Genomic DNA, 16,768 nt, shown 5'->3' on the forward strand with positions numbered 1-16,768 from the left:
GCCCAAAAAGGATGTCAGATCAATCTCCTAAAACTGGAGTTACAGCCGCTTGGGAGCTGCCATGTGGGTGCTGGGAACCAGAGGCCTCTGGAAGAGCAGCCAGGGCTCCTAAAATCTGAGCCGTCTCTCCCCTCTCCCTCTCCCTTCTGTTTTCAATACTGGCTGTTGCTATGTGCCCAGGCCAGCCTGGAATGCACCCTTCTGACTATAGGTGCACACTGCCTGGCTAATGGATCAACTATTTAAGGTGGGTGCTTGGAAAAACCTGGAAATATCAAAGTGGGTCTTAAATTATTTTACAAATTCTTTATTCCTTACAATTGTTCACTTCTTTCTTTTTTACCTGTAACATTACCAAGAGCTTTGGTCCTCAGACATAATCAGTAATCTCTATGAGTCATAATCAATAATAATGACAGCCACAAAATAATTCATAATCTTAAAACACAATGATTTGTTCTCAAAGAAAGGGCAAAGACAATGCCTCTGCATAATTTGTCCCAGGAATGAAGTACTCTGGGAAAAAAAGATTCTGTGATATGCTATGGGAAGTCTTTCTGTATGCTCAGAATATGTGTTGCTACCACTGCCTAATAAATAAAGCTGTTTTGGTCTATGGCAAGAATGCTTACAGCCAGGCAGGAAATCCAAGAGAGATAGAGAAGAAAGGTGGAGTCAGAGGGGACACCAGCTGCCACCCAAGGAGCAACAAGATGCCATCAGACTGGTAACACCACAGCTACATGGCAACATATAGATTAACAGAAATGGGTTAATTTAAGATGAAAGAGCTAGCAAGAAGCCTGAGCCACAGGCCATACAGTTTGTAATTAATATAAGCCTCTGGCTGTGGGACTGGACACAGGACAACTTCTGTCTACGATGCTAGAATAAGCTAGAGAAACTGCTGGGTCAAATATACTCAGGCAGGCTTTTAAGAAGCACGTTTGTTCTTAGGAGGAAATCACTGTGGAAATCACTGGCACAGGTATCAGTTGTCTTCACCCGTAAAGGTATTTCCATATTGGTCTGGTTTGGGAAGGATTGGCAGAGGGCCTCAAGTGATGGGCAAGGCGTGTAGGGAGAAGAGAAGCCCTTAAAGGCTGAGCCATCTCTCCAGCCCTCATAAAATTTTTCTTTTGTTTTCAATATTGGCGGTGGGGTCCTATGGGAACCACCTCTGTAAACGCTAACTTGGGTCTCACAAAGCTGAGCAGGACCAAGGGAGCAACTCCTCTGTCCAAACACCGAGTCACTGCTGTGGGAAAGACTCCAGGTCTTGGGCCAAGATTTTCTAGAAACTTGATAGTCTCTCCTGCTTCGCTTCTCTCAGACACTCTCCCTCCTTTCCCCACACTTTCAAAGTCTGATGCTCCACCCACTGAGTTATCAGGGTGTTTCCCAACACTTCAAAACATAGTCTGCTAAATGAGCTGGCAATTCACATATCTGCACACCACAGCAACAGATTAAACTAAGTGGCTAGAGACAGCCTCTACAAATTAAAGTATAAAAACTCACTCTTTCTGAAATTCTTCTTGCTTGCTCTTAAGCTGGCTTAGCCTTTCCTTCTTGTCAATAAACCTGTAAGAAAAAAAAATCCTGGTTTATTTACATCCCACTGGCAAGTTTAATGAGATGCCTACTGATTCCTGAGCTGATCACTTCTGCAAACTCCTGTGGAAAATACCCAAATCGTGAAAATAAACACTTCCACAATAGTGTGCACACACCTGGGTTTGTTTGTTTGTTTGTTTGAGATACAGCTTCTCTGTAACAGTCCTGGCTGTCCTCAAACTCAGATGTACCTGCCTCTGCCTCCTGAGTGCTGGGATTAAAGGTGTGCGCCACCACTGCCCAGTGTTCCCTTCCTTTTTTAATAGAATATGAAATTATAAATGTCCCCTCTCAGCATCATTTCAGTTGCAGCCCACAATTTCTGATAAGGTGTATTTTTATTATCGTTTAGTTTGAAACTTCTTTGCCCCATCATTATTTATTAGTTTATTTGTTTTGTTATTGGTTTTTTTTTTTTTTTTTTTTTTTTGAGAGACAGGGTTTCTCTGTGTAGCTTTGCGCCTTTCCTGGGACTCCCTTGGTAGCCCAGGCTGGCCTCGAATTCACAGAGATCCGCCTGGCTCTGCCTCCCAAGTGCTGGGATTAAAGGCGCGCGTCACCACCGCCCAGCACCCCATTTTTATTTAGAAATGTCAACATGGTTTCCATATTTGTAGCCATTTTTAGGTAGCCTCTTACTACTGTGTTCTTTGTTTGGTCAGTTTTTGAGACAGGATGTCACACATAGCCCTGATTGGCCTGGAACTCACAACAGAGCTCCATCTGCCTCTGTCTCCCAAGTGCTGGGATTAAGTCTTATTACTATTTTAAAATTTAATATTGTTATAGTCACAGACTATACTCCATGAGATTTCAAGATCTATATTTGTTCTGTCTGTGAAAGTTCCATGTACATCTGAAAGAATGTTTCTACAGTCATTGGGTACAATGTATATAACTGTCAGCGAGTTGACAGTGGCTGATAATATCCCTCAGATCTTCTTGATCTGTGTTGTTCAGTATGGTGGCCACCCGACACACGCAGCTGCTGGACACCTGTGGCTTGTTATGCAATTAGGATTTGAGGATGACAGTATGGCTAACATCATGCAAACAATTAGGAAATGAGCAAATAGCAGCTAACATAACTCTCTCTAAAATACTATTTCTATAGCACTCATGTTTAACACATACTAGGTATTTACCTCTAAATGGACAGGATAACATGATCCAATCATGACCTTATGTAGGACTGAAAATGTACAACATACACTAAACAAATAAGCGAACGCAGTAACTTTATACATGACAAGTTAAATACTCCTCACAATAGCCCCATCACTATAGACACCTCACTGGACAGCACTACTGTGTCCAGTAATAATGGTGGCAACTGCATGGAGCAGTTCAGAAACCACACCCATGAGACTCAGCAATTAAGCAGACATTTACCACAAGCCTGCAACACAGAACAAGCATCCTCCAGAGTTCTGAGAACTGCTGTATGCTATTCTACAGCACGTGTGTCCTCATGCTTCCCCTGCCTTGCAGGGGACAGGAAGATACACATGGTAGTGCATGCCTGTAATCCTATATTCAGGAGACTGAGGCGGGAGGATCATGAGCTCCAACCTAGCTTGGACTAGAAGGTAAGATTTGGGGAGGGGAGACTGAGACTAGAGTGGAATTTACTTTGACCTCAACAGAGGCAACAGTAACTTATATTCAAACTCCCAAGGCCCTCAAATGAGACAGAAAGCTGGCATAGAGGATAAAAATCTTGCTTTCATGAGCTATAAAAGTGAGATAGCAGACAGATCTAACCAGAAAGTCGATATTATGCTGGTTGAGTCTCAAGGCCTTCTTGGAAAACGTAATGGGAAAAAAACAACCACTCCAACGACAAAACCTTAGCATACAGATGACAGCAGGAATAACGAACCAAAGATAACAATAAGAAGCCAATCTGATACCTTATGAATTATGTTATCTTTCATGAAAGGAATTCAAAATAGGTGGTGCTAGAAGAACAAAGCAGGCAGCTGTGCCAACGCATTAGGGGCAGATAGGAAGGACTATGGCTGCTTGGCACTTGCTCATCCGTACACTCATTCATTCTCCACATCCTCTCCATTGCTCAAAGATATGGATGTATGCCACCATCCTGTGCTTTCTCAATATGGTTTCCAAGAAAGAAGTGAAAGGAAAAACAATCACCACACTCAATGAAATCGGAATGGTTTCTCTTTTATCTTAAAGCAGGGTGTGGGAGGGTGGATGCATATTTTATGCATTGTTTTGCAAGTTGGCTAGTGTCACAGATGATCTTGTTATCTCTTCCCATTGCAAACATACCAAGATCTATCACATTCTTCATTACTGCCTAGCATAAAGCTGCTCACACAGCCCTTACTGAGGGAAACACTGCTGCTCCCAAAGGCTCACTACTACCAGTACCAGGACAGATGCACACCACAGTGCAGTCTTTACATACTTTTTATTTTCTGAGAAATTCTTACAAATGAGACAAGATGCTAGTCAAAGAATATTCATATGCAAAATTTCCTCTAGAACATTTCACAAATGTGTCACCCCTCTAAGAGCAGATGATGGGGCCATCTGACTCCCCGAGTTCTGAACATGTGTCTTTGCAATCCTCTTGGCCGGTTTACCTGCCTGTACTTCACTGTCAAAGGCTGGGCATCTTCAGAGCCAGCCGGCGTCGTGTTCTTCTGCTACTCTCTGTCAACACCCTTCATCCATTTTCTATCATCTTTTTCCTTTAAAGATAATTACCACAGAATTAGGTATTGTTCTTTTACTCATGGTGAAATCATGCTTTTCTTCCTCTGTTTTCTTACTGCTTGTGAAAACTCTGTCATACTCTTTTGTTGTTGTTTAATGACTCAAGCTGTGTTGTTTTCTAAAATGAATCTGCCAGTGAACTTTGTCTTCCCTCCCAAGTTAAAAATGCCTATTTTTTGAGACAAAGTCTCACTGAATAGCCCTGGCTTGACTTGAACTCACTATGTGGTCCAAGCTCTGAACTCAAAGAAATCCATCTGTTTCTGTCTCCTGAGTGCTGGGATTACAGGTGTGGGCTACCACACTTGGTATAAAAGTGACTTCAAAGCCAAGTGTGGTAGCATAGGCCTATATTCTCAGACTCAGATATTTATTACATTCCTCCTTACTTATACTTTAGAGTATATGCCTTTAAAAGAAATTACTCCTTTCAATTGACTGGTGTTTCTTAAATGCTTCCACAATTTTGTGACTTTTTCCCACTAAAATGTGTGTCTTACTGCTGTGAAGAGACACCATGACCAAGGTAACTCATAAAAGAAAAAGCATTTAATTGGGGACTTGCTTACAGTTTCAGAGGCTTACTCAGTCCAAGAACACCATAGTGGCACGCAAGAAGGCATGATACTGGAGAAGGAGCTGAGAGCTACGTCCTGATTCTCAGGTAGCAGGCAGAGAAAGACACTGTCATGGGATTTTAAGACCTTAAAGCCCACCTCTAGTGACACACCTCCTCCAACAAGGCCACACCTCCTAATCCTACCCTGACAGCTCCTCACCTGGGAACTAAGCATGCAAATACAGGAGCATATGGGGGCCAGTCTCATTCAAACCACAACAATCCTTCAAATCAACCGTCAGGTAGGAGAGGGTGTTCACATAGAACTCAGTGTGGCATGTGGTCACGCCAGCTCTGAACTCCAGAAACTTCCTGAGTGCGATGCCCTTCTACACTGAGAATGAGGATGACTGAAAAATAGCTGTTAGGGGAGGGCAGACATTACAGGCAAAGGAAATTACGCTACGTGAAAAATTACTGTCCCATGCCAATGCTAAACTTTTAACCAACGAGGCAGCCAGCTAAGACAGGACCATAACTGCTGTAAGGGGCACTGATTAGGACAAGCTCCTAACTCCACTGATCACCAGTCGCAATCGTGGGCAAGTGAGTACATCTACCCTCATGTCAGACCAGTCACATAAATCTGTCCCATGTTTCCAGAGAAACCACAGACTCCATGATCTACCTGTATTGTTAATTCGGTGCTAGGGACAATTAGTAGTGAGCAACACTGAGCACTTACTGTGTTCTAGGCCAAGTACATTAAGAAAATGACAAGTCCTTCAATCTGCCCCGAGTCCTTGTCCTCATCCTGGGGCTAAACTTAGACTCTAGGATTACCACAACACAGAAGTCTCAGATATTCAACTGACAAACATTGTATTTATTTGTTTTCCTCAAAGGGGCAAAAGACTGTAACCTTTTGAACAAGCAACTGACAGCCTGAAAAATATTTAAATCTCTCAACCAGTTAATTTGGTGCAAAGAACTAAGGAACCAAACTAGAAATGAGTAAAGATTTACATCTGAAGATTCAACTATAGTCAGTTATAGTAGCAAAATGTTAGGAACAATTTTAATGTCCAGTAGGAAGTTTAAATGATAACATGCTACCATAAATACTAATTTTTTTTTGTTTGTTTTTTCGACAGGGTTTCTCTGTGTAGTTTTGCTGCCTGTCCTGGATCTTACTCTGTAGACCAGGGTGGCTTTGAACTCACAGAGATCCGCCTGGCTCTGGCTCACGAGTGCTGGGATTAAAGGCGTGTGCCACCACCGACACCACCATCACCATCACCACCACCACCACCACCACCACCACCACCACCACCACCACCACCACCACCACCACCACCACCACACACTCTTCTAGAAGAGCACACCGGATCCCCAGAACTGGAATTACAGGCAGTTTGTGACTCATCATGTAGTGCTGGGTCCTAAGCAAGAGCAGCCCTAATCATTGCCCTTTGGCACCAGGGGGAAAACATAAACTATTCAATAATTAAAATTTCTCATGCTTCCCTTTTGAGGTTGACGCACACCATACACACACTCACATAATTCCTCCAAATTCCTTAGCTTCTTTGAGCAATCACACTCTCTAGGTTCCTTAAACTGGGGCAAGAGGAGTGAGAGTTATCGCTTTCTGGTCAACGGGAAGGAACTTTCCTCATCCCTAATTTCAACACACGTGGTAGAGACCTTCATGACAACTTTCGGCTCCAGAAATAAGTCAGTGAGACATCTCAGGCAAGTCAGAGAGCAGATCAACCTCTGGCGTATTACCAAAGCTTTGCTGAGAAGGGAGGGGCACAATAAGGCTAATTACACACTTAGAGACAGCTAAAGAACTAAATGTTTCTTTTTAAAATTATTTTAATTTTTTCTTCTTTCTTTTTTTAAATGCATATGGCTGTTTTGCCTGCATGTATGTCTGTATACCCTGTGCATGCAGTCCCCAGGGAAATCCAGCAGAGGGCCTCTGGAACTGGAGCTAGGTTGTGAACTACCATGTGGTGCTGGAAATCAAGCCTGGATCTTCTAGAAGAGCAACCAATGCTCATCATAACCAATGAGCGATCTCTCCAGCCCCTCAAACTAAATATTTCTTAAACTGTGATCTAACATGGTAACAGTTAAATGATTACTAGCCATCAAAATTTCTTTTAATTTTTTGTTTCTTCTTTCATGTTGGAAATGGAACCCAGAGCCTCATAATTACCTAGCACACACTACATAGTGAGTTAAGCCCTAGCCCTTCTCACTTGAAGTCAAGACAAGAGGGGACAGAATGTGCAAAAGGCAAGGTCTTATTGGGAAGGTTCTGTCCCTCTACAACAGAACATCACAGAGGAAATAGTAGTCAGCACAACAGAGCAGAGCAGTGCTTGGTGCCATCACTCACAGATGAGGGGACACTTCTGCAGTACCTGCCCAGAGGACAAAAGAGAAACCCAAAGCATCATGCTCAGACACTGCACACATCGTCATCGGAATGGGTGATTCCACATCTCCTTTCAAATTAGACCGAAGTACAGAATCACATGGAGACTCAGGAATCATAGAACTGTGGTGAGGCACTCCTCACACTTACTGCTTCTGCAAACACAGAAGCAGTAAGTTAAGTCACTTCCCTCAGCTTACTCTGAATTAAGATATCCATTGGTAAATAAGATAGAAAAAGTAATTAATATTTCATGCATTAATATGACAGTTATTAAGTACAAAAAAATTAAGATCTGCAAAACAGCATGTGTTGTGTGGTCTCACTTTGGCATGAAAAGTAAAATATTAAAGACTATACCTCACAAAAGTAGCCCTGTTGTGGGGCTGCGAGAGTTATATATCAATGTTTCAGCTCAAGAGCTTATATGTTCAAATGTTGTATTTACAGTTAATTTTCTTTTTTTAAAGGTGTCCATTCATGTGTAATGATTCAAAAGACTTCAATGCTGCCTCCTCTTGTGTGTGAGAGCAGGCTATCATGGAGTTATCTCCAGGTGGAGGACCCAGGAAGTGATCTTCCCAGACCCAGGTCACAGTGCTCACTGCAGGCAGCTCAGCCTCACGGCACTCCCAAGCATGGTGCAAGAAGACTTCGATTACTAGCAGCACCGAGGTGTTCAGCGGTGAGATTCCAGACTACACTGGAGCTGGGTGCTCTCACCTGGCTCCAAGCAGGAGGAGACCAACACTGTCTAAAACACCCACTAAAGTCTCCGACAGTCCTGTAGTCTTGACCCCTAAAGCACTGTCTCCTCTCTGGCAATTTCTAAAGGGAAAACCTCACCCTCAGAGCTATGCCAGCACTGCTCTGCCATCCCCAGGGAAGCACTAAACGTCCTAATGGCTTCACCACATCAACTCAGAACCTTCCTATCAACAGCAAACTGCAAGCCCCAGGACTGGCTTAAAAAATCAGTTTATTTTCCATGAACTGTTAAATGCCACTGGTGCTTTAAAGAGACTCGATTATGACAGGCTTCAAAAACAGTGCAGAAATCTTGGCAGTTAAAGAGAATGTTGGGCCTGGGGAGTACTGGACTATGGCAAAGGAGCAGCTGGAGGTAAGAGGAGCCCTGCTCACCAGGAATCTTCACACAGTGGCAGGCAGACAAGCCAGAGGTGCTGGCTCTTCAGGCTTGACGCCAACCTTTGCATAACTCATTAAAATGCATATGGTCCTTTTAGATACATCTGAAATCTATCTAATAAAGTCAAAGGTTTTTCTTTCCTGTTTTACACGCCCATGTACACACAGGAAACATAGTTCAGATGTGGAAGTGAACTAGAGAAACAGTACAGCCCAGGATCAAGTCAGCCACCAACTCTGAGCCTCCATTTCCTCATCTTTCAAACAAGTTCATAATTTGAGAGGGTGTAATAGGGGGAAAATGTGGTAATAAATGAAAAAGCCTTTTATACGTTCTAAAAGGTGTCATGATACTTACTGAAAACAAAAGATGTGTTCTCTTAGCCAATCTGTATCTGTTGATGGAATACATTAAAAAACTGTGTGGGCTAGGAACTGAGGGATTCTGGAAGGACATCCATGCAATAGAAAGATCGATAAACTTGCTTCAGCTGTCTGTAGTACTGCCCTCTCAAGACAAAAGAGATCTTTTCCCATTATAAACAAGTAACTTGTTAAGTTTTCTTGTAACTGAATCTCTAATACTGACTGCATTTATCTACATCCAACAACAACAACAACAACAACAAAACGTTAGCAGGGCCAGAAGAGCTATTTCAGAGGTTAAAAGCCCTAGCTGCTCTTCCGATGACCTGGGTTTGAGTCCCAGCAACCCATACAGTTGCTCACAATCTTCATTACTCCAGCTCTGGGGCATCTGACACCTTTTTCTGACTTGAGGTCAGCAGGCATGCACATGGTGCAGAAAACATTGCAAAAAATTATAATATTTAAAGAAAAATCTTAGCAAACACAGACTCCTTCCTGCCAGCCAGTCATCTCACACCCCAGAAACTATTTCCACAGGACAGAGATAGATGGACAACCAAGAAGATACTGGTGAAAGAACAGAGGTATCTAAATGCATTTTGGGCATGACTTTCCCTTGAAGTCTATGGTAACATCTCAACTTTTCCTCACCCTTTAATCCAGCTCAATTTGGATAGTCCCTGTATTTCTGCTTCTGAACAAAAAATGCAACCATGTATTTCTAAGTTATCAATGAAGGTAACACAGCATCATTCCTAAAAATGTACTTCTAAAGCCTCACCATATGGCCAGAAAACAGGTCTTTCTCTACTCCCCACTAGGACACCACTGCCTCCTAACCTAGCAGGCAGACCCCAACTGCCCAGATCACATTCCCACCCCCAGTTGATCTACTGAAAAACAATCAACAAGTGCTTCCCAGATTTGAGGGAAAAGATTACTCAACCTGTCAGTTTTCTATTGCATAACAGTGCTATTTTGGGAGTTAGATAAGCACATAATCCAGAAAAATTAGGCCCCTGTTAAAAAAGCATAAACACCCAGCAGCACAAGATGCAGAGAAGACTTTGCTGGGAGAAGTGCTTCCTATCACAGGAGTGATAAAGAAGATACATGGTCCTCTTCATTCCTTATGGAAATGTGCAAGCTAAAGGGTGGGTGAAAAGACAGAGACTAAAACAGGTGTTGCATTAGACAGACAAGGCAGAGGTGAGCCCAACAGTATCCTAGACAATAAAAAAGGAATGTTTGCATGTCTGTCAAAGTCACACCATCTCCAATAGTATCTAAAGACATGTTAGCTGGGTTTGATGGTTAATGCATATAACCTCAGAATCTCAGTACTTGGCAGGCTAAGACAGGGAGTAGTGTGGCTACATAGTTCCAGGTCATCTCCATGAGACCAAAACAAAATGACACATATTTCTTTTTTCTGGAGCTGAGGACTGAACCCAGGGCTTCTGCTTGCTAGGCAAGCGCTCTACCACTGAGCTAAATCCCCAACTCCCACATATTTCTTTCAAATGACCTAATTATTGTGAGATTTACAACTTTATTATCTAATTTTCCCTAATTGCCAAACTGCTAACCCCCCACATATTCAGCTGGTCTAGGTTAAACAAGGGCTTAACTGTACTATGAGGGCTTAACTGTACCAGCTTTTATTTCAAGTGGATCCAGTCAGCGAGAGGCTTTTCATGAAGTTCAAAAGAAAAGGAGACTAAAGGCAGGCGCAGAATACAGATTTACAGATAATGAAGACAGTAGCACAAGTAACCTTTACTCTAGGTTTGAGGCCTGCTACAATCAGTCAAATCCTGGAGAACAGGCCAGTCTTTCTCCTCAACAACTTGCCAGGGTAGCTGATACATGTACTGGAATCCAACAAGAATACCTAAACGGCACCTGGCTACCAGGACAGTGGTTCTGGCTCTCCAGAGTCTTTCATCCTGTTAGACACTGAGTAATGATCTGGAAACAGGAACACTGACAAACTGCTTCTGAAGGCACAGAGCTCAAGAGAGGGAAGGGTGAGAGTGAAGGGAAGCTGGCCAATAGACCACTGTGGCAGTCCTGTAAAGGATAAGGGAGTGAGGCACTTGCTCTTCATTATTCTGCTTATTCAGGAAAAGAAATCCACTATAAACACACCCCTCTTCAGAAAACTCAATACTCAGAGTTAGCCAAGAATTTCTATGTACGACTGTGCTGGCTAGTTTGCAATGCTAGGGATCAAAGGAAGGCTTTGCACGTACCAGGCAAACATTCTACCACACAGCCACATTTCCAGAACTGTTTTAAAAAATGGTATCACCTTGGCCATGCCTATGTGCTACACCCTGCCACTGAGCTGATGATATGACGGAACAAGAAGTTGCACCTAGCCGGGCAGTGGTGGTGCACACCTTTAGTCCCAGCACCTCAGGAGGCAGAGGCAGGTGGATCTCTGTATGTTCGAGGCCAGCCTGGTGTACACAGTGAGTTCCAGGACAGCCAAGGCTACACAGAGAAACCCTGTCTTGAAAAAGCAAACAAAAAACTCCAACCCCCCTCCACCCCCGCCCCCCCCAAAAAAAAAAACAAAGAAGAAGCTGTGCCTTCATGGAAAGCATTTTGGGTGCTGGCATTTTACTCAAATAACATTACACATGGAGGAGGCATTACATCACCACAACATGCACCAAGCTAGCAAATGGGTTGGTGGAAGTGAGAGCCTTGCAGAGGATCAGGATGTGACATTTAACTACAGAGGTGATTGCTCTAGATGTCCACCAAGACATAACGAAAACACAGTACATATACAATAGTGAGATTTTATTTGGTCATAAATAAAATTTATCAGGAAAATGGATGGAATATAGTATTAAACAAGGTAACATTGTCACAGAAAGACAAATACTGCATAATCTCACTCATATGCATATCCTAGCTTCTGGGGTGTGTGTGTGTCTAACTGTGGGCTAAGACCAGAAAACTAGAAAGGAGCTCATAGGGTAGGGCAAAAAGAGGCTTTAGGAAAAGGAGTGGCAGATAACCAAACATGACAAATGTGGAAAGAATATTGATAGAAGAAAGGTTCAAGGGGGAGGGAACAGGAACATGGGAAAGGAAAGAGAAAGAAAAACTAAGTATGTATGAAAATGCTGTAAGAGGGTTGGGCATGGTGGTGCACACCTTCAGTCCTAAAACTTGGGAGACAGAAGCAGGCAGATCTCTATGTTTACCACCAGCCTGGTCTAATAGTGAATTCCTGACCAGCCAAGGGCTATCTATGTAGTGAGAGCCTGACTGAAAAAGGAAAGAAAATGCTAAGGAAACCTATTACTTTGTGTGCTGATTTAAAAATTCAGAGGCAAAAGACAAGGTGCCTATTAACAGGGAAAAAAAAAATGTTCAAATGGAGAACAATAAAGGGATATGTCTGGATGTGAAATTTGAGGAGGCTCATGACTATGGAGCAACCATGGCCTGAGTCTATTTTTTAGCGCTTATTACATGCTAGACATCACACTAAGTACTTTAAAAGCATGTTCTAAAAATCACTCCCAGAAATCTATGAAGTATGATACTCAACCATTTTCAAAATGAAATAAGCTTCAAAGAAATGTGCTCAAAATCATATAGCAAGTTGTGGAACTTGAATTCAATTCAAGACAGCATGAATCCTAAGCTCATCTTTTTAACTCAACCTTATAGCCAAAGTTAGAGATCCACACAGTATCCAGATCACGTGGTGATTCACATGCCAAGGCAACAGATTAGATTTTATTTTAAATGCAGTGGAAAGCAAGAGAAGGGTTTTAAGCAACAGACTGACATGGAGCTTGCTTACTTTTTTAGAGGTGAAAAGCAGGGGTGGTCATGTCTGTATAAAAGGAAGGATTACACATGACTACACAGACCTGGTGACGACCTGTAAGCAGACAGAAAGACAGGCTTTCGTGTTGGACTGAATTAGACTGGCTGCTGGTGGTGACTTAGATGCTAAGGCGTGAAAGAAAAAAGCAAAAACCAAGACAACTCCCTGATTTTTTACTTCAGTAACCAGTGGGTCATGAGAGATGATGCAGAAGTGGTCTGTAGGAATAGACTGAAAGAGGGCTAGATTCACCGAATTCTTAAATCTGCTATGTGAGGATACAATTGTGTACAAAAAATACACAATACTCCCTCAGAGTCTACACCTGAGGGGATCAGACAACCAGTAAGTTATTAAATGGTGATACAACAATAAAGCACATTAAGTAGAAATGAGGTCATTAGTTGAAGGGTCCAAAAGAATCTTCAATGTATAAGCAGAGGTCTGAAGGAAACAGGAGGCAGCCACGAAGATTACTACAAAAGTTCTTGACAGTCTGTGTGCAACTGCAAAGGCTCTGAGGTGGAAGTGTGCTTGGACTGTCAAAGAAGCCAAGAAGGTATAGCCTAACAGCTAAGGGAGAAAATAATGAGAGATTAGTTCAAGGCAATTATGTGCAGGACTTTGGCTCAAGATTGCAGCTTTCACTTTGAGTAAAACAAAACCAACAGAAGATCTGAACCGAAGAATGGAGTGGCATTACTCCTGTTATATGTAAATCACACTACCAAGAAGGGTTCAGGAAGCAACAATCCTCCAGTGGATTAGACTGTATAATGATGAAAGGCTCAGACTGAGGACAGGCTTTGAACACTCAAAATTTGTTGATGGATTAGATATGGTGCTTTACTGAGAACTGGAAGGATTTTTTTTTTCTTTTTTGACCTGAATAAAGGAAGGATGGTATTGCAATTTACTGTACTGAGATGTGAACAAAATTTATGTGAAATTAGGAGTTCAGATTGTCATGTTAAAATAGAGATAACTAAACCGGGTGGTGGTGGTACACGCCTTTAATCCCAGCACTAGGGAGGCAGAGCCAGAAGGATCTCTGTGAGTTCAAGGCCAGCCTGGTCTACAGAGCAAGATCCAGGACAGGCACCAAAGTTACACAGAGAAACCCTGTCTCTGGAAAAAAAAAATAGAAGTAACTATTACAAACTTAAATACAGGTGAGGAAGGGGAAAAAATTAAATACAGATGTTGAGCAGCATGCTGTGTTCTGGAATTTGGAGGTCTGGGTCGGAGATCTAAGACTGGCTTCAGCATCTAGATGGTATTAAAATTACAAGAATAAACCTAGGAAAGTGTAGATGCTAAATACTTGATGAGCTTCAACAACTAGACATTCCCATGTTTCCTTGTAACAGAACTGGTTTAATTTCTAGAGCTATCACTTAGGACAGCAGTCCAAAGTCTAAAATCATCAAGCTCATCCATAAAACAGCACTGAACTAAAAAGATTTTGTTACACCAATTATCTTCAGAAGAAAAAGAAAGGAGCCCCATCCATGATCACAGAAATACTGGGAACTCAAAACATTCCCCAATCTACATGGTATATAGTTTAGCAGCTAAATGCATAGGAATATGGATTCAGGATGTTTGGGTTTTAGTTCTGTGTGGCTTCAGGGCAAGGCTCTTACTATATGTACAAGTCTCCTCAGTAGTCAGTTAGGGATAACTTGTGTGGTTGCTGTAAAGGAATAAATTCTTCAACTTTAATGTTAAAAAAATTACCTGTCTTATTCGGACATAGGGGCACATGCCTTTAATCTCATCACTTGGGAGGCAGAGTCAGGCAGATCGCTTCGAGCTAGGCTGGTCTATATTTGTGAATTCCAGAACAGCCAAAGCTATATAGTGAGACACTCTCAAAAACAAACAAACCAAACAAAAATTCTGTTTTACTATCATCAAAACTCATTGTTGAAACAAAAGTTAGGAGACAAAGACTCTAAGTGTTCATTTTTCAATTTTCTTAATTCAGAAGACAAAATATTTTACTAAACTTTTAACTAAAGGCCTGCAACTCAAAACACATTCCCAAATCCCCAGTGACATAAAATCATCTTTAAGGTTACAGAAGATGAGGCAACCTCCTAGTCCTCGTTCACACATTAGAGCTAGCTAACAAGGTCCAGCTGTGACCCAGACAACCAGGACCCACTCCCTCCTAACCAATTAAGTTCTCTACCGGTTCCTTCCATAGAAAAGTCTAGACGTCTGAAGACGGGAAAAGGTTAAACCAAGCTTCTGAATGGCAGTACAGCAAAGAACTAGGATTCCTCTACATAGCAGCAGAGACTTCTCCAGAAAGACACTATTTCCTTTTCCTTAGTACCCAAGAGGGCCGTGGAGAAACTCTCTGGTGGGTGATGGAGAACAGCGCGCTTCGCTCACCTGGCTCCCACCCCCACCCTACCCAGTGGCAACAAAGCGCCGGCGCAGAACAGCCACACTCTCCTTCCACAGTCGCCGGACTCCAGGGCCGGGACTGGGGTGTCCAGGCTCCAGCCTCTGGGCGCTGAAGCAGAGGAAACAGAGAGGCAGAAACAATAGGGCTGTGGCGGCCGCCGTACCTCTCCTTGTCGCGGCCGTCGAAATAGACGAAATCACCGCTCTGGACGCACTTGGCGCAAGTCAACCGCCGGCGAGTGGTGTTACACAGCGGACACCGCTCGACCGCCACGTACAACCCCTCGGCGTCGTCCACCGAGTCCACCAGGTCCCGAGCTAGCGCCCGCGGCCCGAAGCCAGGAGCCTCGGGCGTCCAGGATCCCTTCCCACTGGGAGACGCCATGATGGTCTGAGCGCAGGGCCAGTCACGTGGGATTTTGTTTTCATCCAGGTGCATCCTGGGCGCGGGGGCGGGGCCTAGGGGCCGGGGCGGAGTCTAGAGGCTGGGGCGGGGGTCTAGAGGGCAGGGGCGGGGCCCAGCGGCCCAGGGACCGGACCCGGAGGCAGACTGTCGGGGACGCGCGATCCCCGGGTCTTCCTCCGTGCCCTCCGAGGCGGCTGCGCAGTTCGGCCCGCTGAGTGGAGCTGTGCAACGCCAGTTACGTTAAGCAAAGTGTAGTAATGGATGTCCCAAGCATGCTCTGTAAAAGGCGCGGGAACACAAGAAGGGAATTCATTTCATTCACTATGATTACTTTAGGTTTTTGGCTAAAACTACAAGGAGCAAAGTTGAGAGAGAGAGTTGGATCTTGGAACTAGCTGAAGTTTGACTCACCTTCCTCCTTAATAGCTGTGGGATTTGAAGAAAATCCCTTAACACCTCTGCCTGACTTTGTCCAGGCTCGTGGATGTAATTGCTGTACCTCCATAACCCCGGAGGGTTAATCAAAAGCTTCTCATAGCAGCCGAACACTTTACATATCAGTGAAAACCAAACTGAAGATGCAAATCAAAGCTGTATGTTTTTAAAAACTGGTTTTAGTAGATAATGTCGTCTATGTAGCCCACACTTCCCTGGAGTCCCAATCCTGCTGTGGCGGCCTCCTGAGCAAAGGGATTATGGGCATGTAACATCAGCGCAGCCCGGAAACTGTATTCTAATAGGCCTTGTCATTCCCTACCCGCTGGGCCATGCTCTAACAGAATTTGAGCCATTATTTAGGATTCACTCCGAGTTTCTTCAGAGAGAGGAGGTTTCTATCAGAGTGTTGGGTGTGCCTCTAAACCAGAGGGGAACAGAGAAGTGAGGCTGTAGGTCCAGCTGGACCAATGATTTCAAGGATAGCTTCAGCAGGCTGTCCACTGAGGAAAGCTCTGAATTCTCTCCAGCTGGGCTTTCTCCCCCAGGTCACACATCCCAGCACTCAGAGCTGCCTCCTAAGCACCAGGTGATGTTTTCCTCATACTCCACTGTGGGACTGAAGTCTGCCTAGAGCCTGAATCACATGAGTCCCTTACCTGTCCTTCCCATGCTGGTCATCAAATGTTGGTGACAACAACCAGCTACATCTTTGGTCTGAACTCTTTGGTCCTTCTCCAGGGTCTGTTTAAATACAACTAG

The 16,768-nt window shown here is 43.5% G+C and overlaps 1 protein-coding gene across 1 annotated transcript in view; it reads right to left on the reverse strand.

Moving 5' to 3' along the window:
* The window catches only part of Atg14 (autophagy related 14), a 36,570-nt gene extending 20,993 nt beyond the window's left edge, over window positions 1-15,577 (reverse strand). The window contains exons 1-2 of the mRNA XM_006987500.4: window positions 15,330-15,577; window positions 1,522-1,584 (exon numbers count right to left, since the gene is read on the reverse strand). Coding sequence (XP_006987562.3) covers window positions 1,522-1,584; window positions 15,330-15,550 — 284 coding nt within the window. The 5' untranslated portion in view covers window positions 15,551-15,577. The remainder of the gene's footprint in view (window positions 1-1,521; window positions 1,585-15,329) is intronic.
* Between the last annotated feature and the right edge of the window lie 1,191 nt (window positions 15,578-16,768).

Source organism: Peromyscus maniculatus, chromosome 9, assembly GCF_049852395.1.
Source record: "Peromyscus maniculatus bairdii isolate BWxNUB_F1_BW_parent chromosome 9, HU_Pman_BW_mat_3.1, whole genome shotgun sequence".
NCBI classification, from domain to species: Eukaryota; Metazoa; Chordata; class Mammalia; order Rodentia; family Cricetidae; genus Peromyscus; species Peromyscus maniculatus.